Source organism: Chlorocebus sabaeus, chromosome 3 (assembly GCF_047675955.1).
Source record: "Chlorocebus sabaeus isolate Y175 chromosome 3, mChlSab1.0.hap1, whole genome shotgun sequence".
Classification (NCBI taxonomy): domain Eukaryota; kingdom Metazoa; phylum Chordata; class Mammalia; order Primates; family Cercopithecidae; genus Chlorocebus; species Chlorocebus sabaeus.
The window spans coordinates 1251488-1277967 of record NC_132906.1 but is presented as its reverse complement, the minus strand read 5'-3'; the positions used below and the strand labels follow the sequence as shown (position 1 = coordinate 1277967).

Sequence of the window (26480 nt, the reverse complement as noted above, 5' to 3'; positions counted from 1 at the left end):
GAAAATGTTCATTTCACACGACTTAAGTTTCATTTGATAGACTATATATGCTAAGAACATACTTGATTTTGTAAATGGGTGTGCATGTTAAGTATATTGTTTGCCATGGTAGTGTAATCTTTAAAACAGTATGTACATTTAAGTTATATAAAGATTTTTAGCTTCATAACAGCTTTTGTGGGACAACTAAATGTGGGACAGCTTTTGCGGGACAATTAATTTCATAAAATTTAATTCCTTACCCAACTTTTAAATGTATGACATTTCAAATTTCAAATTTAGTAAGGCCTATGAAATTTAGTAAGGCACGCTTGTTTGTCCTTTAAGTTATTTACTTGGCATTATTTTCCTTGCAACTTGGCTATACGAGCAAATCCATATTAAAGTTGCTAATATACTTCTTAAAAACTTAGTTAACTCTAAAACATGCATTGGCGACACACGTAATTCCCCTGATGAGTCATAGTCTACAAAGACTGAGTGCACTTCTGTGCACAACACTGTAGGTTAAAAGAAAAAAGTTCAATATTCATTAGAGTGAAGGAAAACAGGTTTAAAGTTACACAAAAAGCTAGTTTAAGATAGAAATGTATATAAAACGCTCTCTAAAAGCCTAAAAACACACTCAGGACCTATCAATTTCCTGCTCAGAAACTATTCATTTCCAGTGTCCGATTAGGACAGGCCAGGTGGCTCATGCCTGTAATATCAGCACTTTGGGAAGCTAACGCGGGTAAACTGCTTGAGCCCCGGAGTTCAAGACCAGCCTGGGCAACATGGTGAAATCCTGTCTCTACTAAAAACACAAAAAATAAGCCAGGCATGGTGGCGCATGCCTGTAGTCCCAGCGACTTGGTAAGATGGAAGGACCACTTGAGCCCAGGAGGTAGAGGTTTCAGCGAGCTGAGATTGCACCACTATACTCCAGCCTGGGCAACACAGTGAGGCCCTGCCTCAAAAAACAAAACAAACAAACAAAAAGCCAATTAGCAGGAATATAATTTGATTTTAAAACTGCAAAGACAGAGCTGTATTACACAATGCAATGACTAAACTACTTTCAGGCTATATTACAACCTGGTTTATATGTTTCTTTCATTAAGCCTATGAATGTATAACACATCATTTAGCCTTCAAACAAAAACAAAATGAGAATTTTCTTCCCAAGCATATATTTTTAATATAGTTGTATGGTATTCCAGTTTAATGGATGTAAGAGATTTCACCTTTAGAAATGTTGGTTCCGTATTTTAGTTTCTTACTGATATAAGAATATACCACAAACAGCATAAACAGTCCCCCCAAAAATGATAAGTTACAAAAGCCTTTTGCTTCAAATCCCTACCTCCCATGTTTATTGCTCCACGGGGACCCATATCACCCATTCTCATTTCCTGTTCTCTCTGTAAGTAAACATAGTTGTCACAGTCAACCTATCGATCTTATGACTTTACATTTCCCATCTAAAATCAAAAAGAAAAGAGTGAATTGGGACATCATTTTCCATTAAAAATTTTGAAAAATTTCCATCATCATATACTTAATAAGAATGCTGAAAAGAAACTTCAGTCTCCCAGGCTTAATATACTACAAACACTTAATGCACTCAGTTTATATTGCAAGATTAGATTACTAATGAATCAGATTATATAAAACATACCACAGATTAATGTTTTTATTCCAACAGATGAAAGATACATGCCTACATTCCATGCAAAGGAAAATCTAGTAATAATAACCACCAAAGCCAATTATTTTCTCCTCCCAGGTCACTGAAGTCTTAAAATAGAAATGACTGTTACCAAGTTCATATTGAAATGTATTCAAATATATAACACAAACAGCTTTAGGGAATTATGCTAAAAATAAGGTTACAATCTTCACTGTCTAAATTATAATTCATTCATGTATTTTTATTTATCTACTCAAGCATTATTCCATCTAGGGACTACAGAAAGCCCACACAAGCAATTACTGAAAGCTCAACATAACACTGCTTTCCTTTAACTGTGCAGTAATTTTATTTGAAAACCTGAATGAAAGTATTACACAGTTAACTATAAAACAGAAATATTCAAAACATTTGAAATTTCACTACAGAAACTGCTTCCTAAAAGCTCTTCATTTACCAACAATAGTGATATAGAATTAACTTCAATGAAATCTCTAAGTGAAATTACTCAAGATAACATACGAAAATTGCAATTTTCACTTTGACTTGATGACCATTTCCAATCACAGAAAACTTTGTTAAATATAGCAATCATGAAAAACATTCCATTATGAGACAATTGCAGAAATGTTTAAAGAAAGCATAATTACTGTACTTTTGAAAAAGCAATCTTATTAAAATCTAAATGTTCATTTAAAGTTCCATTTGATAATACAAAATACTGTTGAAAAGCACCTATAAAGCTGGAAATAAAATAAAAGCCTATGATGGAAACATAATTGCCATTAAGCCACAAGTGGCTCCTTAAAAAAACTGCCTAACTTAAACGGAGATGTCCAAAGGTAATCTTAATGAATGAAGTTAAGGTACAATGAATGAAGCTACAGTACAACAAAAACACCATCATGAAGAGATAAAAATGCTTTTTCACATTATTTAGAACATTTAAATGCCAACCTTTCTAAAACCTTCTTTTTTAATATTTTTTTTCAGAGACCCTCGCTCTGTTGCCCTGGCTGCAATGCAGTGGCGTCATCATAGCTCACTGCAGTCTCGAACTCCTGGGCTCAAGGGATCCTCCTGCCTCAGTTTCCCTAATAGATGGGACGACAAGCATGCACCATCATGCCTGGCGAATTTTTTGATTTTTTTTTTATAGAGATAGGGTCTCACTATGTCGACCAGGCTGGTATCTAACTCCTGGGTTCAAGCAATCCTCCTGCCTCACGCTCGCAAGGTGCTGGGATTACAAGCGTGAATCACCACGCCCAGCCCTAAAAGCCATGTTTTAACTTTCCTAAAAATAAATTTCTCATCGTAACAGTTGTGACCATTAATGGGTACTATTACTGACCTGCAAAAAAAGCTAGACTGAGGTGGGGTGCAGTGGCTCACGCCTGTAATCCCAACACTCTGGGAGGCTGAGGCAGGCAGATCACCTGAGGTCAGGAGTTCAAGACCAGCCTGGTAAACATGGTGAAACCCCGTTTCTACTAAAAATACAAAAAAATTAGTCAGGCGTGGTGGTGGGTAACTGTAGTCCCAACTATTCGGGAGGCTGAGGCAGGAGAATGGCGTGAACCCAGGAGGCAGAGGTTGCAGTGAGCCGAGATCGCACCACTGCACTCCAGCCTAGGCAACAAAGTGAGACTCCGTCTCAAAAAAAAAAAAAAACAAAAAAACAGAAACCCTGTCTCTACTAATAAAACAAAAAAATTAGCTGGGCAGTAGTGGCACATGCCTATAATCCTACCTCCTCAAGAGGCTGCGGCAGGAGAATCGCTTGAACCCAGGAGGCAGGGGTTGCAGTGAACCAAAATTGCACTATTGCACTCCAGCCTGGGCAACAAGAGCAAAACTCTGTCTCAAAAAAAAAAAAAAAAAAAAAAAAAAAAAGCAAGCTAGACTGTGATATAAAATTGGCTACTGATCAAGCATTACATTTAGAAAACTATTTGAAAATAAAGATTATGTTTATCACTACTTTCAGTAGACCAAATCAAACTGCCATTTCCTTATCACTACTTAGAAACTACTGATAGGTTCTCAGAACCTACTGATAAAAGTGAAGAATGCTTCAACACACCCAAAATCTTCTAGCTATAAAAATAGTATCTATAGTATCTAGATACGTATCTGTAACAAGCAAATACAGTAGATCTTCTGTTGTTCAGAAGCTGGTTACACACCTGCATCATCGAGTAAAATATATGGATTTCATAGTCATGACTTTCGGGGAGGACAGGAATTCAATTTATAGTTTTACTTTTGAATTTGTCTTCACTATAAAAGGTTAGAAATTCAATATCTAACCACTAATACAGGGAAATTATTTACAGTCTCACTGCTTGAGATTTCAATTACCCCTTATATACCCTAATAGCTTAACTATTGGCCTGTGATTCACTGGCAGGAAAAAAGGGCGCAAACAATCTTTTTTACTGTCTCTTTATATTCTCAGCTTTATGTATCACTTTCTAGAATAACTTTCTAGAATACTGTGAGCTTTATTATTCACAAAGTACCTTCTTTTACTATTATTATTTGTTTGTTTGTTTTGAGACGGAGTCTCGCTCTGTCGCCCAGACTGGAGTGCAGTGGCTCAATCTTGGCTCACCGCAAACTCTGCCTCCCAGGTTCACGCCATTCTCCTGCCTCAGCCTCCTGAGTAGCTGGGACTACAGGCGCAGCCACCACGCCCGGCTAATTTTTTTGTATTTTTAGTAGAGACGGGGTTTCACCGTGTTAGCCAGGATAGTCTAGATCTCCTGACCTCATGATCCGCCCATCTCAGCCTCCCAAAGTGCTAGGATTACAGGCGTGAGCCACTGCGCCCAGCCCCTTCTTTTATTATTAAATCCATTGTCACTAAAAAAATTTCATGGGAAATGTATCAATGTACCAAAAATAACTATGGTTTTAAGTCAACTATTAAACACGAACATTCCCCTTCTGGTGGTATATTGTAAATCGGTACAAGTTCTAAAACACCGTTCTCTAAATGAGATAATCAGAATATCTTAGAATACTCCAGGCTACTATAGTATATTACTGTATTAAAATACCAATTAAAAAATAAATTTAAAAAATACCAATTCATGAGGCACATTACAGCATTTTTCACTAAATATATATATACACACTTGTATTTAGTAATGTTGACAATATCTTAAAGATGTACTGAATACTATTTTACACAGCTTTGCTCTTAAAAAAAAAGAGTGTAATTTGATGACATCATTTTGTAACTATTTTAGAAGGGGTAAAAGAAATTTTCAGTTTCCCAGTCATGTCTTCAGGCTGTTACTTTCTAGAAACCCACCGCTACAAACTTCTAGTAAAATACAAAAGAGGTAGAGATTATATTAAGATGATTTTGTAAAATGAAATACGGCATTCTTCACTATCACTAAGTCTATCAAATATTAATAAGAATCACTTGAAGAAATTCCCAAATGTGTGCCCATCCAACAAGCAATACACAAGACCCCTCCTTCCTTCTATGAATGGCTTTTAGTAACACTTCTAATCAGAATTTAAGTTAGAACCAGTGCGTATATGTGATATTTTTACAAATTTAAACAATGTTTTATTACATTACAAAAAATTAAGAGTTGTGGTTTAAGCCAAAACAAATTATTTATAACCAACATCTCAAAAGACTGCAGTGTGCTAAAATAAAGCTATGATGAAAACTCAGTTTTACATTATTGATTCAACTCTATGAAGTAGGCCTACTGTTACCTCATTTTAGACATAATGAAACTGAGGCACCAAGTTGAATAACTTAGTCAAGGTAATACGGATACTAAGTGGCTGAGCTAGTCTATACGATTCTACTAAAAAAGAGTTACAAAATTCTTGACGTTCACAAGATACTTTCATTCTTCAAAAATTCCAACATATCTCCATGTCCCAGACAGCCAAAAAAAAAAAAAAAAAAAAGAATTCCAACAGGTGAAGCCTAATAAAAGGTGAGATTTTTTTTTTTTTTTTTTTTTTTTGAGACGGAGTCTCGCTCTGTCACCCAGGCGGGAGTGCAGTGGCGCAATCTCGGCTCACTGCAAGCTCCGCCTCCCGGGTTCACGCCATTCTCCTGCCTCAGCCTCCCGAGTAGCTGGGACTACAGGCGCCCGCCACTGCGCCCGGCTAATTTTTTCTATTTTTAGTAGAGACGGGGTTTCACCATGGTCTCGATCTCCTGACCTTGTGATCCGCCCGCCTCGGCCTCCCAAAGTGCTGGGATTACAGGCGTGAGCCACCGCACCCGGCCTTTTAACTTATCTTTGCAGTATTTATAAGACTGTATGCCTTTCCATGAAAAAGAATTATACATATGTATTCCTGAAAGCTTGGAATGCAAGTGTACTTAAATTAACAGATGACCAAAAAGGAGGCAAAGTATGACTAATTCCCAGAACCACATGTCAAAAGAGCATTCCATCATCGCAGCGTTCTTAACGTGTAGGTCATGGAGTTCTAAGAGTCCCTAAGACTCAGGAAGTGCAGTCATAAGTATTTCATGTTTTCCTAGCACTAAGATATAGTTAGTTATAATATATCATCAGACTTTTCTCTGTGTCAACATTTACTACATTCAATGGTGCAAAAGTAATGACTGGGAAAAGTCCCAGCACTTTAGCACAAGCCAAGAGACCTGGGCCCAATTTTTACTAATAACCACTGCATTTGACACATAGATAAAATTGTATTTTCAATTTTTAAACTATGAATACCTGGAGGAAGCAGTAAAAGTTAATTTTATTAAATCTCTATCTATGGGTACAAGTTTTTTTCACGTTCTTCACAATAAAACAGGATTTGTCCACAAAGTACATCTGCTGCATTCTGAAGCAGGACGGTTATTTTAAGAAAAAGCATTCATGATTGGGTTGCATACTGAATGAAATACTTTTTTCATGGAACAAGATTTTTATATGAGACACTACAATTATTGGCTTGAGTATCTGGCCAGCATTTTCTATGAGATCAATATGAAGACATGTAACTTCTAATTTTGTAAAATAAACACATTAGCATTTGGATAATCTGCTTAGGTCAATGCATCAGTATTTTTCTTCTGATTGGTACATGACACTACAAAATCATGCATGGGTAAAAGAGCCATTCAAAATTCAAAGCAGCCCAATGGATTCCTTTTTCTTTTTCTTTTTTTTTTTTTCTTTTGAGACAGAGTCTCACTCTGCTGCCCAGGCTGGGGTGCAATGGCGTGATCTCAACTCATGCAGCCTCTGCCTCCGATTCAAGTGATCCTCCTGCTTCAGCCTCCGGAGTGCAGAACTATAGGCACATACCATCACACCCAGATAATTTTTGTGTTTTTTGTAGAAATGGGGTTTTCCATGTTGCTCAGGATGGTCTTGAACTCCTGAGCTCAACTGATCCACCTGTCTCAACCTCCCAAAGTGCTAAGATTATGGGTGTGAGCCACCATGCCCAGCCAGTCCAATTAATTTCAATGTTAAGAATACTTTTAAGTTTTACAGTAGTATCAAAAAAATCCACAATTATCTTTAAAGGTTATTAACATACTCCTCCCTTATCACTTCTCCGTATAAAGTCAGGTCTTCTTTGACGCATTTTAATTAAAAAGCTTTCTGCAATAGATGGAATGCAAAAGCAAATGTGGGAAGCCGACCATTTCTCATAGAGCAAAACAATTTACAAAACATAAAACAATACCATTCTTCCCACTGCACTGAAGGGAACATTAAAGGCATTTGCAAAAATGTACAAGAAAGTGACTCTTAATTCTGTAACGTTTTCTTTAAAACGCGCTTTGGCTTATAACATGGTAAATATTGATATATTCCTTCAGCAGCACTTTGGAGGCCTCAATAGTTTTTCCTAGTGATATGGAAAATTAAAGAAATATGGAAGCCAAAATGTTTGAGAAGCACTATTTTTAAAGTCCCAGTCAGTCTTCTTTCATGAAAATATAAAACAGAAAGATTGCACTAAGTCAGGCAAATTAACCTAACAAATATTTTCCAAAATGTGGTAAACATGCCACTACTGGCACATGACACTTTTTGTGCAGAACATGGATATTTTTCCTTTAATATTTAATACTTGGGCTATCAAGATACAAGGTGAGCATAAACATCCAAAACCCCAAATGCTCCAAAATCCAAAACGTTTTCAACACCAATACGACGCCCAAAGTGGAAGATTCCATATTTGACCTCATGTGATGGGTTTAAGTCAAAATGTAGGCAAAACTTTCACGCACAAAATTACTTAAAATATTCTACTGAGCCAGGTATAGTGGTTCATGCCTATAACCCCAGCACTCAGGAAGGCTGAGATGCAAGAATTGCTCGAGCCCAGGAATTCAAGACAAGCCTGTGGAACACAGTGAGACACTGTCTCTTAAAAAAAATTTTTTGGACGGACGCATAATCCCAGCACTTTGGGAGGCCGAGCCAGATGGATCATGAGGTCAAAAGATCAAGACCATCCTGGCTAACACGGTGAAACCCCGTCTCTACTAAAAATGCAAAAAATTAGCCGGGCATGGTGGAAGGCACCTGTAGTCCCAGCTACTCGGGAGGCTAAGGCAGGAGAATGGCATGAACCCAGGAGGCAGAGCTTGCAGCGAGCCAAGATCGTGCCTCTGCGCTCCAGCCTGGGTGACAGAGCAAGACTCTGCTTAAAAAAACCTTCATGCTATGTATATAAGACATATATGAAACATAAGTGAATTTCATATTTGGATCTGGGTTCAATCCCCAAGATATCTCATTACGTAACATACAAACGTTTCAAAATCCAAAAAAATCCAAATTCCAATACACTTCTAGTCCCAAACATTTTAGATAAGGGATACTCAACATGTATATTTTGCGTGTGTATGTATATTACCAATAACCTAATTTAAAGGAATGACTTAACACAGTACTCAGGTAAAGCTAAAGTGTAGTATGACCACCTAAACCTGGGAGATACACTCACTGAACTAAATAAAAACTGCTTTAACTGTGTCAACTGGAATAACATTGATTGATCAATGACAACAGGTATTCATCTAACACTTTATCAATATAAACTCTTGTTTGAAAGAATGCAATCTTAATGGGCACAATCAATATTCTTTTTTAGGTCACAATCAAAATTCTTTATTGATAAAGACCTCTCATGTTTATCTCAAAAGAAGCTTTAAGAATGGTCTAGGAATCACCACATGCTATTTAGGTTCTATGCCTCAATAAAAGAAAATGCTAAAATAATGTAGAACATTTAAATCCACTAAGAAATATATAATTCTAGAGAAAAATATAGTAAGTTCTGACAAGTAACAGGATTCAGCCTTTTTAATCAATTAGGAATATCTAAATATTCCTAAAAATAAATTCCCTAAAAAAAAAATTATATTCAGCAATTGAAAGTATTTTAGTGTGAGCAAACTATATACTATTACCTTTTCCTTCACTAGAGAAGGTTACATAAAAGAAGAGTAAAGTTATAACCAGTTAAATTTTCATGAGAAAGACTAAATAAGAACTGTTGGCCAAGCGCGGTGGCTCACTCCTGTAACCCCGGCACTTTCGGAGGCTGAGGCAGGCAGATCACCTGAGGTCAGGGGTTCGAGACCGGCCTGGCCAAGATGGTGAAACCCCATCTCTATGAAAAGCCTGGCGACAGAGTGAGACTCCATCTCAAAAAAAAAAAAAAAAGTTAGGAGCCAGAAAGATTACAAATTGTAGACACAAAGAATGAAGCAAAAATCACTTACATGAAATATTCATGGGTATTTTTAAAAACCTCAAGAGATTAGGCCTCTCTGCCAAGAAAGTATTAACTCATGAAAAGAGTATTAAGATATTGAACGACGTACATCAGCAAATTAATCTTTTCTAATAAAAGTAAACTGGGCCGGATGTGGTGGCTCACACCTGTAATCCCAGCACTTTCGAAGGCTGAGGCGGGCAGATCACTTGAGGTCAGGAGATCAGCCTGGCCAACATGGTGAAACCCCGCAAATACTAAAATTACAAAAACTTAAGGCCAAGCATGGTGGCTCATGCCTGTAATCCCAGCACTGTGGGAGGCTGAGGCAGGCAGATTACCTGAGGTCAGCAGTTCAAGACCAGCCTGATCAACATGGTGAAACCCCATCTCTATTAAAAACACAAAAAATGAGCCAGGTGCTGTGGCACGAGCCTCAGGCAGGAGAATCGCTTGAACCCAGAAGGTGCAGACTGCAGTGAGCCAAGATCGTGCCACTGCACTCCAGCCTGGGCGACAGAGTAAGACTCCATCTCAAAAAAAAAAAAAAATCAGTCGGGTGTGGTGGTGCACCCCTGTAGTCCCAGCTGCTCGTAAGGCTGAGGCAGGAGAATCACTTGAACTCAGGAGATGGAGTCTCTGAATTCCGCCACTGCACTCCAGCGTGGGCAACAGAGGGAGACTCCACTTAAAAAAAAAAAAAAAAAAAGTAAATAAGGGTCAGGCATGGTGTCCAGGGCCTATAATCTCAGGGTTCTGGGTGACCAAGGCAGGAGGATCCCCTGAGGTCAGGAATTAGAGGTACAGTGACCTATGATTGCGTCACTGCACTCCAGTCTGGGTGACAGAATGAGACCTCACTCAAAAAACTTTTTAAATGTTTTAAAATGAAAAGAAAAAAATATACATTTCTATTGATACAACTCAATAGCATGTAAACTTTCCAACTTAATAGTGAATGCTTGGAAAACTTAACATTTTAAATTCAGGCAATTAAACACATTAATTTCCAATACACTGTATTATTTGCTGCTAGTTAGTGAGAGGTAGTTTAAAAAATATAAGACAATCTCTTTATACATATATACCCAAAGGTGGGTGTTCTCCCCTCAATACATGCATTCCTAAATACCTTCACACATGAATATTTGGGAAAATATTCCTCAGTTATATGATTGTTTAAATGAAACTTTACATCGTATGTCATTGACAGAATTGCAAATTACATTGATGGAACTGCAAATTAAAATGAGACAGTACTACAAAACCTACTAGAATGGTGACGATCCGAAACACTGACAAAACAAATGCTGGCAAAGATGTGACACAACCAGAACTTTAACGTACTGCTGAAGGGAATACAAATAGGTGTAACCATTTTGCAAGACACCCTGGCAGTTTCTGTTAAAATTAAATATACTCTTACCATCTGATACAGCAATATCACTCTTTGCATTTACCCAAAGGATGTGTAAACTTATGTCTACATAAAAACCTACAAAGGAATGTTTACAGCAGCTTGATTCATAATTGCTAAAACCTGGAAGCAACCAAGATGTCTGTCAGTATGTGAATGGGTGAACTGTGGTACAATCACAATATTATTCAGCACTAAAAAGAAATGAGCTATCGACCCATGAAAAGACATAGAGGAAACTGAAATGCATATTGCCAGGTGACTGGAAGCCAATCTGAAGAGGCTATATACTGTATGATTCCAACTATATGACGTTCTGGAAAAAAACTAAACTATGGAGATAGAAGGATCAATGGTTGCCAAGGGGTAGGTGGAAGGGATAAAGAAGAACACGAAGATTTTTAAGGAGGTGAAAATACTCTGTATGATACTATAATGATAGGTTCATGTCATAGATTTGTCAAAACCCTCAGAATGTACACCCAGAGCAAATCTAAAGGTAAACTATAGACTTCGGCTGGTAAGAACGTGTCAATGTAGCTTCAGCAATTTTCATAGATATATCATTCCGGTAAAACATTTTGATAGCAGGAGAAGCTGTATGTATGTGGCATGGGGTAGACAGGCAATCTCTGTACCTTCCACTCAATCTTGCTGTGGACCTAAAGCTCTTTTGAAAAAGACTACTAAAATATTGAAACTTTAAAATGAATCCTTTTGAATAATCAATTACATTAAAAATAATAATAAATAAAGATGAGTCTCACTATGTTGCCCAGGCTGGACTTATACTCACTGGGCTCAACTGATCCTCCTGCCTCAGGCTCTCAAGTAGCTGGGACTACAATCATGCCACTGCACCCACGTAATTACATCTTAATTTATACTGCAAGGTTTAGTCACGAAACAAAAAGTAATTGTTACTTGTTAAATACTAAATCAGAAATAGAGGCGACAAATAGAAGTAGGGAAACTTATTGTGTTCATTATTGACATGTGCCTCTTAAACCAAATACATTCAACAATGTATTTTGAAAGCCTCGTTCAGGTAATTGAGTGAATAGATTGCTCTGATATTACTGTCAAATTCAACTGAATGTGTAGAAAAATTAATGGCTGCTTTTTAATACATAGGGAGGCATTATAACCGAAGATCAATTAAATGTAAACACAATCTAGCATACATCAAGGGACAGAAGGAACTAAGTATTTTACATAAATTAATTGTTAAAGAAGCTTCTATTCGGCTGAGATTTTAAGAGATGGGCCTCTCACTATGTTGCCCAAGCTGGCCTCGAATTCCTAAGCTCAATTGATCCTCCCACCTCAGCCTCCCAAGTAGCTGGTGCACAACACTGCTTCTAAGAATTTTATTTATAACACATTGTAATGCATTTATAATGCAAACACCTGAGAGTATTTTCAAGATTACCAGTTTCAACTGTCATTGTAAACTCTCTCTGAAGAGGCGTTTTTACAACTTAAAATTGATTAATAATATTTAATTATTCTTCAAATTTAGTTATTTTACCCAGAACTCCTAAAAAAAAAAAAAAAAAAAAAAAAAAAAAAAAAAAAAAAAAAAAAGAGCAAGGATATCAGCTGTAAGACAAACAATACTAGCAATAAAATCTTACCAAAGCTCACTTAATGCTGGTGACTGGTTTGCATTTCTTGATCCAAAACCTCTTTCTTATCCAGTGCATTTCCTTACCAAAGTAAAACTATCATAACCAGGTCAAGGTATGAAAGGTGAAAGAAAAAAACAAATATAAACTGCGCAAGCAGCAATTCCAAACTGGTCCCATCAACAGAAAAAAGCAGAACAGAGGAAGACAAGGCACAGAAGGCCAACATATGAGCTCAGTACACATTTTATACAGGAGAGTATCCGCTTCTGTTTGTGGTATTAGGCATTAGATAAATCATCTTAATAATTTACCAGAGGCCTTGAAATCGTGATAAGTTAATACATATTTTCTTCTAAGTAGGTAACTAAAAGCTACAGATTCAAATACATAGTCATTTTTTACACATTTAAGTGGTACCAAAATAAAAATCAAAGTTATTTAAAATTTGCCATTATAAAATAAACTACTGTAACAATCAAATCAATTGGCTAAAACCAAATATAGAAAAAACAATAATAAACCAAATGAAGAAGTTATCTTAAGAAAACCATGGTAAACTTACAACCAGAAAAGCCAGGGTTTGACATAGTGCACAATGTAGTGTAAGATACCATATTCAGAAAAGAAGCAAACTTACCCATAAACTTTCAGTTACCTTAAATTGTAAAAGTCTTTGAAAGTTTGTAATTATAATTATCAATCTAACTCAAATAAGCAAAACCCTTTGAAAGTTTCTAATTATAATAATTACCAATCTAACTCATATAACTGCATCTCATCAGTAGAAGATGCTTACAAACCAGAGTTCCTACAGCCTACTTCTCACTAGTTGGTACCTTAATAGTGAACATAAATAGACATTATAATTTTTTAGTTTTAGTATAAAGTTCTAACATTTTACATGATACTACAGATACTATCCTCAATATGAAGTATACAAGATCTTAGATACTGACTAGCCTAAAACATAATTTATTGTCACTATATAGAACAAGCACTGTAAGGTGGCTCCAAATACATTAAACAAGTCACAAAGCAGAAGCAAAAAGTTAAATTTTTATGCCTTCCGAGGATCTTCTGTCACTAATTCAAACTAATAATTAAAATTATTATTAGTTGTATTATATAGTAGACAATGCACAAGATATGTTTACATTAGTTAACCACATCTATTTGCCGGTCTTGACTCTCCTCTTCTCTGATTGCTCAAACAAGAGTTAACATTAGCTAAGAAATCTTACCGTTCTGAACCAAAAATTATTAGAAGAACTTACCATTTCAAATGAAAAGACATGAGGTATTCCTACAACACAGCAGGAATAATAAAATAAATCACATCATTTTATAAACACACACACACACACACACACACACACACAAAAGTACCACAACAGTGCCAAGACTATTTAATGACAAGCTAGACACCCTCAGTAAAGAATTTCATTTTGTAAACTCTCAGAACGTTTGAGCTGTTTCTTTTAACATTACTCCGTATACGTACTCAGCACCTAAAATCCTCTAACATCCTTTGTATCCTCTACAGCGCTCAGCACTATGTTCTGAATACAGGAAACAGTGACCAAATTTTTCTTCCAACATGGTAACATCCCAGTCGTCCTGTAAGTCTAACACTCTGAAGTAAAAAGTTAGGTGTGTTGAAAACCAAGCACAAAAAAAATGGTTTCTTCGGCTGCTTTTAAAAATTACTCTTCATTAATCACGTATGAAGTCTATAAAAATGTTATCAGCAGTTGTACCTCAGTGCCACCTATGTTTTCCAAAGTACCAACTGTGTAATATCTGAGGCATTAATATTCAATAAATGCCAAGGTCTGGTGATCCATACAAACCGAAAACCGTAACTGAGCTGCACTGGCATTGGAAAAACAAGACTTCAAACAGCTCCTTAATTCTCTCAGTTTACATCTCAGTAACTATAACATGACAAACATAGAATTTGTGACCTCGAAAAATTCAGAGAACACAAAGTCAGAACAAAATTAGAATACAACTTGGGAAGTATTAAGAATAAACTATATTAAACACAAAAAGGACCAGGGGTAGTGGCTCACACCTGTAATCCCAGCACTTTGGGAGGCCAAGGCAGGTGGATCACTTGAGGTAAGGAGTTTAAGATCAGCCTGGCCAACATGGTGGAACCCCGTCTCTACTAAAAATACAAATATTAGCCGGATGTAGTGGCACTCACCTGTAATCTCAGCTACTTGGAAGGCTGAGGCACAAGAATCACTTGAACCCAGGAGGCAGAGGTTGGAGTGAGTCGAGATCACACCATTGCACTCCAGCCTGGGCAACAGAACGAGACTCCGTCCTTAAAAAAATTTTTCTTTTAAATTATTTTAATGAAAAGGATCACAGCTAGGGTGAGGAATCAGAAGAAATACATGACCTGAGTCTGAACAGATATTCTCCAAAGAGAAAAAAGAAAACATGGTAATTCTTCCGGATTATGAACCTCTCTGAAACTCTAACGGAAGGTAAGACCAAAAAAAAAGTTAATCAATACAATGAAGGGTCCTCTGACGAAGTGTGTACATAGAATAAGAGATTCAGTCACCATTTCCAAGTAGTCATTCAAAAAAGATGAACAAATATGATGATAAAACACAGAAAACCAATACTAATAATCATAGCATATGATTAGGCTAACCATACCTCCTGGTTCACCTAAGAAAGCCCATTTCAGGCCTATTGTAGCAAGTATTTTAATAGTATCCATGTTCATTTGTCCCATTTTCTATGAAACATTCTATGGTTCCCCACGCACCATTAGATATTATTAAAACAATTACACAGCCTTTGCAGGAGCGATCAAATAGCTCAGCACCTGGTTAAAACCGACACATACCTGCAACCCAAATATCCCAAATCAGCAAAATCCTACGAATCAATTCCAAGAATACGTGTGAACTTTACAAACTTACATATCTTTTTGTTTTTATTTGATCACAAAAGTCTAAGTCAAGTTACAACTATGTACCATGCCAAATATTGAGAAAATTCCTTGGCTTGTAATAAATTATTTTAATGAATATGTAAAAACATCAACAACCGAAACTAGTCACAACTAGAACATTACATATGAGACCGTTGCAATGTCTGTTATTATCCATTTTGATTTTCACCAACATGTCCAAACCACTGGGACTAGGCCATCATTATACCAGAAACAAGCCTACCAGCCCAGCAGGTCACACTTAAATCTGACATCAAATCCTTCAGCAAACAATTCTTTAGTTACTTCTGTAAGTTAATGAAGAGGCCATCAAAATCCCTTGTAAAATGTGTCTTTTGTTTGAATGCTTCAGGAGTTTAGACTTCAAAAAACAAATCTTCTTAAGCAACATAAATAACTCATTAGAGCTTTAAAAACTGTAGAAAAAGAGGGACGGCCATGCGGAAACCACAAAACTGTAACTTCTGCTCTGGAATCTTCACAAACCATTTCAGAAAATAAAATTGTACCTATTCATTAGTAAATAACAATGGGATCACTCTTCTCTGACAGCATACATTAATGGAATTTTTTTTTTTATTGGATAGTTTGTGTTTTTCAGTTTTACACATGACACATCAGGGAAAGTTAGGTTCCGATTAAATCAAGAGATGATAGATAAACAAACAAACAACAAAAATCCCACGCAGGAGGCAAGAAAAGAGGCTGACTGGTTAAAGAAACAGGCCAAATTCAACAATACTGATCAAGAGGGGTTAACATTTGAAAGAAGAGTGCTTTATACCTCTACTGACTAGAACTAAAGGGATTTTGGCTGGGTGTGGTGGCTCACACCTTTAATCCCAACACTCTGGGAGGCTGAGGCGGTCGGGTCACGAGGTCAGGAGTTCGAGACCAGCCCGACCAACATGGTGAAACCCCGTCTCACGCATGTAATCCCAGCACTTTGGGAGGCCAAGCGGGCGAATCACCTGAGGTCAAGAGATCGAGACCATTCTGGCCAACATGGTGAAACCTCATCTCTACGAAAAATACAAAAATTACCTGGGTGTGGCGGCACGTGCCTGTAGTCCCAGCTATTTGGGAGGTTGAGGCAGGAGTATCACTTGAATCCCGGAGGCAGGGGTTGGACTGGGCCGAGGTCGTGTCACTGCACTCCAGCCTAGCGAGACTCAGTCTTAAAAATAAAAAATAAGGCCAGGCACGGTGTCTCACATCTGTAATCCCAGCACTCTGAGAGGCCGAGGTGGGTGGATCACCTGAGGTCGGGAGTTCGAGACCAGCCTGACCAACATGGAGAAACCCCGTCTCTACTAAAAATACAAAATTAGCTGGGCGTGATGGCACATGCCTATAATCCCAGCTACTAGGGAGGCTAAAGCAGGAGAATTGCTTGAACCTGAGAGGCGGAGGTTGCGGTGAGCCGAGATCGTGCCATCGCACTCCAGCCTGGGCAATAAGAGTGAAACTCCGCCTCAAAAAAATAAATAAATAAATAATAAAAAATAAAAAATTAGCCAGTCGTGGTGGCGCACGCCTCTAATCCCAGATACCTGGGAGGCTGAGGCAGGAGAAACACTTGAACCCGGGAGGCAGAGGTTGCAAGTGAGCCAAGATCGTACCACTGAAGTCCAGCCTGGGCGACAGAGCAAGACTCCGTCTCAAAAAGGAAAAAAATATTTTAAAATCCCACGCATATCAGCTGCAAGGCTGTGACTCTTTACCATTTCTTCCCATAACTTTTGCTCTGGTTTATAACCATGACTACCAATGAACCTTCTGAATATTAATTTGGATTCCTCAGGAATCCTTGGATCTGGAATATGAGGTGCTGTGCTTAGTGAGCCTTCTAAAAACACTGGAAAAGAATATATAAATGAATAGATTTGCATTATTCTTCACAAGTTCTATGAGTTTGGTTAACATGAGCCACTTTTTATAGATTCCCTTCAACTCTCAGACTGGCTCTAAATCAGAGGTCAGCAAACATTTCAGGTAAAGGGCCAGATGTAAATATTTTTTAGGGTTGGCAGGCCATGTAGTCTCAATACAGTCTCATATAGTTGTGTCACAACTACTCAAATCAGTTTTTGTAGGGCAAAGAAGTCATAAACAAAACAAACAAAAACAAGTATTACAAAAACAGGCTGCATGTGAACTGAGCCTGGTCTATTCTAGGCTATCAACCCCTGGTCTGGATGAGACAATTAAAACTATTACAACTATGCACGAAAAATTAATGCATAGTTTGAGATAATATGTCCTGCACATACAGTCTGAAAGCCCAAATCAAGGTTGCCACACCCAAATTCTGCAGGGAACTATTCACGTAGAATGTCATATTGTTTAAACCGTGTTCTAAAGACGGATATATAACCATATGCAGTGGTAGGCAACTATTGTCTCACTATTCAGGAGGCTGAGACAGGAGGATAGCTCAAGGACGTCAAGACCAGCCTGGGTAACATAGGGAGACACAATCAAAAGAGAAAAAAACAAAGAAAGATGGGCACAGCAGCATGCCTACTCTCCCAGCTACTTGGGAGGCTGAGCCAGGAATTCACTTAAGCCTAGGAGTTTGAGGCTGTAGTGTGCTATAATCATACTTGTCAATAGCCACTGCACTCCAGCCTGGGCAACACAGCAAGATACCATCAATAAATAAACAAATTTCGTCCTATATAAATCTTACGCCATGTTGAACCACATCAAGCATGCCTTCCACTAACACTCCCAGGACCCACAAAAAATTCAACTATTTTCATTTCAATACGTCTCATTTCAATACAAGGCCAGTAGTTTTGAATCTCTGCTAACAGAAAGAAATAAGCAAGGTGTAGAGTTTTCTTTAACATGTAGATCTCCTGGTACCAACCTAGACATACTGAATCAAAATACTTGGTGGACTGAATCTCAGGCATTTTTCCTTAAGTTCCACAAATATATTGCAAGGTTGAAAACTACTGGAATTAGCAAAAAAAGGTGATCAAAGATCAATGTATTGCAATCTACCTGGATCAAAAAACAAATCAATTATTAGTAGTATGATCTAGGAACCCACATTTTTTAAAAGCTCCTTGAGTGTTTATTATGGACATTGCAAAAACACTGTTCTGCTGGGCACAGTGGCGTATGCTTGTTGTATCAGCCACTCAGGAAGATGAGGTAGGAGGAGTGCTTGAGCCAAGCCTGGGCAACATATCAAGACCCCATCTCTAAAAGAAAAAAAAAACAAAACATTTTTTGCACTGTCCTTGGACAAAGCACTACACTGTTAGCCTCTGCCAACATTCTCTTAATCCTTCTGGCCTCACAGTCCCTCGGGTGCTACAATGGAATGCCTCTGACAAGCAAAGAAATACAACTGAGTCCAACTGTTGCCTTAGCATATAACATACCTTTATTTTCAAGTTTATTATGTGTGTTGAATAAACTGTGTTGAAATACTTAGGGCTATTCCCAACTAGTCAAATGAGACTAATAAGCTTTAATAGCAAGTCAGGTATATATTTAGTTGAATGTAAGAAAACTGAAAAGGGTATGAGGAATTACTCTTTCCTTTATTGAAGAGGCAAGCATTAATATGTACCATACAAGAAAAAGAAACTTCTCAGCCAGGCGTGGTGGCTGATGCCTGTAATCCTAGCACTTTGGGAGGCCAAGGCAGGCGGACCACCTGAGGTCAGGAGTTCGAGACTAGCCTGGTCAACATGGTGAAAACCCATCTCTACCAAAAATAGAAAAATTAGCTGGGAAAGGTGGCAGGCACTTGTAATCCCAGCTACTCGGGAGGCTGAAGCAGGAGAGTCGCTTGAACCCAGGAGGCAGAGGTTGCAGTGAGCTGAGATCATCCCATTGCACTCCAGCCTGAACAACAAGAGTGAAACTCTGTCTCAACAAATAAATTAAAAAAAAAAAAAAAGAAAGAAACTTCTCAGGTTTTAAAACCAAGTAACATAAAATTTAAACATCACCCCAATATTCCTAACTCAAATATTTCATAACTACATGATACAACAACTAAAGCTAAAATAAGATGGACATTTGGATATTTCCATGACATTAACATTTTCCCAAGAAGCAATGTTTACTCCAAGAAACTGCATCAACAAAATGCTAGAACTAAAATCTGTCATTTACTCCAATGGAAATTTTTCCCATAAATAAAGACTGGTAAGTACCGAAGTGTTTAAACTACTTAATCTACAGGCGGTGGAGTAACCTAATATGAAAACAATCACAAGACAATTATAAAAAACAATCTTATAAAATTCTCATTGCTTCCAGAATAATCGCTTTTAATGTGTCCAAAAATTGTGATAAGTAGAAAATTTCCACTTAGTAAATACTGCCTGAAAAAAAAATCAAATACACTCTATATTATGGTGAAGACAAACCTAAATGCAATTAAGACATATTATAAAAATGTATTAATTCTTAAGGCAGTTGAATGCTATCCTAAATGAGTAAAAAATGTCGTTTAATTTATAGTTTCAACAGCAATTATCAAAAAGTTTGTCTTCTAAGGAAAAATAAAGTATTAAATAAAAACAACTGATACTGATGAAGTACTGGCTTATATGCTTGAAACTCTTAAAAATATATTCCCATGTGTCATAAAATTACGGTCAAGTTGAAGGCTGACAAAGAAAAAGATGCCCAGATATGACAGGTGCTTTCCTCATTCTTTGTTACATGAAATTATTATTTCAAACATGAAATATGTCAATCAGTATTTATTTTAGACTTTAAAGTCCCATAAATCTTAGTTGTGTTGGACTATTTCTGTTAGGAAGACAAGAAGAGAGAGGTGGCATCTTAAAATTAATGAAGAAAATCAACTTTACTCATTACTTGGACAAGTTGAACACTTACCATTTGATTCCTCCCTTTAAACTGAACAGTGAAATAAGAGAAAGCACACAAGAGGGCCTAATTTCAAAGCTTTAAAAAAAAAAAAAAAAAAAAACACACACACACACACAGCATTAAAATTGTTTAACAATTTCCTCCAAAGACAGTTTTCAAAGTAAATGAAGAACAACTGACAGAATGGCCTCAATGCATTTTTAATACAATGTTTTCCTACTAATATATTACCATTAACACAAAATATTTGAGATAGGTAGAGCTTTCACTCATATTGCTTTTAGTACTTGATTAACTTTATAGTAATAAGAAGCATTGTGAAGCCTGGAACCAAATAAAACTGACACCAAAATAATGAAAAACTTGTGCAGATTCGTATCATTTCTAATCACAAAAAAACTAACAGAACACTAGTCAGTGTTATACAATTATCATACCTCATTTACATACTATTTGAAACATGGATACTCCAAAAAGTTAAGAGCATAGTGACTTTGCGGTCTATCTACCATAAATACTAATTTTAAAACGAAAAAATAAATAAATAAAGATTCCAGCCCAGGTTTCCACAGATATTATAAAAAGGTCAGAAAGCAAATATTTTAAGTTACTGTGGGTCACAAGTCATTACTAATCTTCTTTCTTTTTTGCAATAACCCTTTAAAAACATAAACACCATCAATATCTCTGTGGTGGAGTAATAAAAACCAGGCCGTGGTCCCAGGCTATAGCTTGCCAACTTACACTCTAGCCAAATTAATTTTATCATGATGCTTCAAGTATGCGATACACACTTTAAGAAGCTACTAGAAAAGAAGATATATTGTCACCTAATGCTTTTCTATGAGCATAATCTTATGAAACAACAGATGATCTATTTTAGAAATATCAGCCAGGCGTAGCGGTTTACACCTGTAATCCCAGCACTTTTGGAGGCTGAGGTGGGTAGATCACTTGAGGTCAAGAGTTCGAGACCAGCCTGGCCAACAGAGTGAAACCCCATCTCTACTAAAAATACAAAAATTAGCCAGGTGTGGTGGCGCGCACCTGTAATCCCAGCTACTTGGGAGACTGAGGCAGGAGAACTACTTGAACCTGGGAGGCAGAGGTTGCAGTGAGCTGATATTGCACCACTGCACTCCAGCCTAGCTGACAGAGCAAGGTTCCAGCTCAAAAAAAAAAAAGTAACTAAAATATTAAAGACAGAAAGAGAAAACCTAGATAAAAGAGGCTGGACATATCAGCCAATTCAAAGAAATCAAATGTTTAAAAAAAAAAAAAAATTTAAGACCTGTGCAAATCTGGGCTTTAATTAGTTAAAATGAAAGAACTGAACATTTTTAAAACATGATAAAGGTTTTTTTAAAAAGTCTTCATCTTTTAGACATACTGAAAATAACAAAATTATATGAAGTCAGGTATTTCAAATAAAATAAATTGGGAAATAAAGTGGTTATACTTAAAGACGTAAAAGATCGGCCATAAGTTTATAAGCGTTATGGCTGATGATGAGTACACACTAGAATCCTTTTGTACATGTCTGAAATCTTCCAAAATAAAGATGTTTCAATATCACTATATGGTGAAAATCAGCCAAGTGGAAATTGATGTATATATCAAGATTTCTAATTTAATAGCATGTTTTTTAAAGATCAACTAAAATAATAGGAAAAAATACGACATTCACTTCATAAAACATAAACATTACCTTCAGAAACTAATTTTACTTTACCACCCATGAGAGGTTAAGAAAATCACTAATGTATCAAACATCATAAATTTAGAAAGATGAGAAAAGACCACTGTATAAACCAAAATCTAAAGAATTCTAAATATACATGATAACCCTGAAAATATAAAATCATTTGCATTAACTAATAGTTTACTTACATTTTCCATGTAGTTTGGCTTAAAGCCCTCCTGCTGTCGCCTCAGCTCCTCCTGTTCTCTGTGTCGGATCATTTCTTCCTCACGCCGCCGATGCTCCTCCTCATGCCTGAAAATGTTTTAAATAAAAATATCAGCATCATGACATGCGAGCTGTCATTGGACATTTTATTGCATGTAAAATAAAATCATTTATGCAATCACATTATGCCACACCTGTAATCACGACTGGTCACAGCATCCTAAATTTACCTTCCTTCTGTCGCTCCAAGCCTTTAATAAATCAAATAAGCCAAAGACATCAAGTAACTTAGCTAAGGTAAACCAGAAAAAGTAAAATCGTAACTAGGATAGTTAATTGTGTATATTCAAGAAATGGAGAGTCAAAAAAAAAAGCTGAAACATGTACTCTCTTACTATAAAAAGGAAAAAATCTCAGCCAGCCATGGTGGCTCACACCTGCAATCCCAGCACTTTGAGAGGTTGGGGAGAGTAGATCACCTGAGGTCGGGAATTCAAGACCTGCCTGGCTGACATGGTGAAACCCCATCTCTATGAAAAATACAAAACTTAGCCAGGTGTGTTATAATCCCAGCTACCCGAGAGGCTGAGGCACCAGAATAGGTTGAACTCAGGAGGCAGAGGTTGCAGTGAGCGGAGATCGCCCCACTGCACTCCAGACTGGGCAACAGTGAGACCCTGTCTCAAAAAAAAAAAAAAGGGAAAAAGTCAGATCTACTGATCTATCACTGACATTGCACAGTTCTTAAAGGCACTCAGAACATATCCAGAGATAAGCCACCTCAAAAAACCACAATGCCTAGACAAAAGTCCTATTTCCAAAAGGAAGCCTTACCAACTCCTCTCTCCCCATTTTCATCAACCCACTAAAAGAAATCCCCTGAAGCAGGTGTCAGCCCCAATCTGTTTTTAGAAATGAAGTGTTATAGCATAAACATTTACATTACTGTCTATAGTTACTTTGGGGCTAAAGCAGTGAGTAGCTGAGACAGAGGCAATGTAACCTACCAAGCCTGAAATATTTAATACATAGTTTCAGAAGTTTGCTGATCCCTGCACTACAGGTGTCTTCAAAGGAAAATCCCTATCTACATATAGCAGGATTATGATTAAATCAGTAATGAAATTATAAATGATTAAGAGGAAAAACCTATATAGTAATACTGAAGTAACAGACTCACATTATATTGGCATTTAAACCAATGCAAATTCAAATATACACAGGTAGAGTTTCCCTAATCCAAAAATCTGAAAGCATTTCTGAATTTTCTAAATATGAAATGCTCCAAAATCTGGATTTTTGGGGTTTTTCTGAGACAGGGTCTTATTCTGTCACCCATGCTGGAGTGTAGTGTCCCAGTCTCAGCTCGGCTCACTGCAGCCTTGACCTCCCAGGCTCAAGCAATCCTCCAACCTTAGCCTCCCAAGTAGCTGGGACTACAGGCACGCGCCACTATGCCCAGATAATTTTTTGTACTTTTTTTTTCTTTCTTTTTTGTACTTTTCTAGAGACAAGTTCTTGCCATGTTGCCCAGACTGGTCTTAAACTCCTGGGCTCAAGTGGTCTGCCTGCCTCAACCTCCCAAAGTGCTGGGATTACAGGCGTGAACCCCCACGCCCCGGCTGGAACTTCTTTATAGACAACATGATGTTTAAAAAAATGCTCACTGGAGCACTTCAGATTTAGGATGCTCACCTGGTAAACACAATGCAAATACTGAAAATGTGAAAAAATCCAAAATACTTCTTCTGGTGTTAAACATTTCCCATAATGGATGCTCAACGTGTATGCCCACCCACCAATAAAACTGTAACAGTAATTTAAATGGTGAAGGTTGTATAAAGCTGATACCCCTTTATTAGGTCTCGTTTTCCAGTACGTTTCTCTTATAACATACTTTTCCTACATTTAGAATTGCAACTTCTCAAATTTCAAGATACCTTGTTCTTGTTTGTTGCACAACACTCCTGCTAAATCTGAGTCCACTAATTAAAAGATATGGTGATGGCCGGGCGTGGTGGCTCACGCCTGTAATCCCAGCACTTTAGGAGACCGAGGTAGGCGGATCACGAGGTCAGGAGATCGAGACCATCCTGGCTAACACTGTGAAACCCCGTCTGTACCGAAAATACAAAAAATTAGCTGGGCGTGGTAGTGGGCGCCTGTAGTCCCAGCTACTCCAGAGGCTGAGGCAGGAGAATGGCGTGAGCCCGGGAGGCGGAGCTTGCAGTGAGCCGAGATCACGCCACTGTACTCCAGCCTAGGCGACAGAGCGAGACTCTGTCTCAAAAAAAAGAAAAAAAAAAAAAAAAAGATACGGTGATTTCTTCTACTGCCAGACAAAAAAACTCAGAACTTCACGTCAGGTCACATAAACAAAAAGGTTCCTAAGGGATTTCAAGCAAAATCTGGACTATTTTAAGATTGTTGTCTTGCCTCTAAAATATAACTCTTAGTATAATCCTTAAAAATAATCTTTAAGTAAATTGGTGAATCCTTTTCCGGGATATTAACACATTTCATACATTTTACTGTGAAGAAAATACTTCACATTCATGGGTATGTGTGGGGATGGGAAGATCCAGTAAGGCCAAATGTGCTGAAATTCAGTTTTACTCATTTTAAAAAGGGTCAATATACTCATACTAATGCTACTTATAAAAAGGGTCACTATACTAACAATATGCTAATACTACTTATATGTTTAGTGGGATCCAGGGCAGCAACCCACAATCATCCACATTAATATTAAGATAAAACATTCACACTCTGGAGATAACAAAGGTTTCACATAACAGGAGTTCAGATCAACCTTTGCCAACAAATGGATTCACATCAGATTGCCACTTGAATGAATAAGGATACATAGAAAAATGTTTGGTCCGGTGCGGTGGCTCATACCTGTAATCCCAGCACTTTGGGTGGCTGAGGCAGGCGGATCACCTGAGGTCAGGAGTTCAAGACTAGCCTGGCAACACGGTGAAACCTTGTCTCTACTTAAAATACAAACATTTGCTGGGCACGGCAGCGCATGCCTGTAATCCCAGCTACTCGGGAGGCTGAGGCAGGAGAATCGCTTGAGCCCAGGAGGCGGAGGTTGCAGACAGCTGAGACTGTGCCACTGCACTCCAGCTTGCGCAACACAGCGAGACTCCGTCTCAAAAAAAAAGAAAAAGAAAAAGAAAAAAAAAACACCAAAACTTTTTAGTCTCAAAGCTTCCAAATTACAAAGACAATTACAGTACACACAGTGACCTTGTTGGGGGCCAACTTCTACCACATAATTTTAAATGAACAAATCTATTTCCAGTAAATAGAAATGTATGCACAAATGTGCAGGGACATATGTATACAGAGATATATTCTGTGGCATTATTTATAAAAGCAAAAGGTCAAGGATACATTAATCAGTTATAAATGGGAAATAAGGTTCACTGACACCTTGGGAGACAAGAAACACATCTGTTACAGAGGTAGATTACTATCTACTGGCAAGAAAGAATGTCTGCGATGCAAATGTCAGGAAAAAGGGCAACGAAAAGAATGGGATTCCTATTACCGCTTTTAACAATCATTTTTATGGCAGAACTTGGTGGCTCACACTTGTAATCCCAGTACTTTCAGAGGCGGAGGCAGAAGTGAAGGTGGGAGGATCACTTGAGTGACAGCCTCTCTCCAAAAACAATAGAAAATAGTAGCCAGGGCCATGCACAGTGGCTCATGTCTGTAATCCTAGCACTCTGGGAGGCCGAGGTGGGCAGATCACTTGAGGTCAGGAGTTCAAGACCAGCCTGGCCTACGTGGTGAAACCCCATCTCTACTAAAAATACAAAAAAATTACCCAGGCGTGTTGGCACATGCCTGTAATCCCAGCTACTCAGGAGGCTGAGGTAGGAGAATCACCGGAACCTGGGAGGCGGAGGTTGCAGTGAGCTGAGATCATGCCACTGCACTCCAGCCTGGGTGACAGAGCAAGGCTCCGTTTCAAAAAAAAAAAAAAAAAAAAAGTGTGTGTGTGTGTGTGTATATATATATATATATATATATATATATATATATATATATAAGGCAGGCATGGTGGCACCGGTTTGTAGTCCCTGCTACTAGGGAGGCTAGGGTGGGAAGATCACTTGAGCTCCAGAAGTTGAGACTGTGGGAGCCGTGATCACACCACTGCACTCCATTCTGGGTGACAGAGTGAGATTCTGTCTAAAAAATAAGAATCATTTTTATAACCATAGAAGAGGGTATGAAAA

The 26480-nt window shown here is 37.7% G+C and overlaps 1 protein-coding gene across 5 annotated transcripts in view; it reads right to left on the bottom strand.

The window, feature by feature from the left end:
* PSPC1 (paraspeckle component 1) overlaps positions 1-26480 on the bottom strand; it is a 105501-nt gene that overhangs the window by 33512 nt on the left and 45509 nt on the right. For 3 of the 5 annotated variants that reach the window (XR_005236562.2, XR_005236561.2, XM_037986921.2), the window contains exons 6-7: positions 22206-22311; positions 1346-1403 (exon numbers count right to left, since the gene is read on the bottom strand). Coding sequence is in view for 1 of the 5 variants with exons in the window: in XM_037986921.2 (XP_037842849.1) it covers positions 1346-1403; positions 22206-22311 (164 nt within the window). In the remaining 4 variants the exon portion in view is untranslated. Of the gene's footprint in view, positions 1-1345; positions 1404-18507; positions 18662-22205; positions 22312-26480 lie in introns of all 5 variants that reach the window. The other 2 variants (XR_012091720.1, XR_005236564.2) reach the window with 2 other exon arrangements.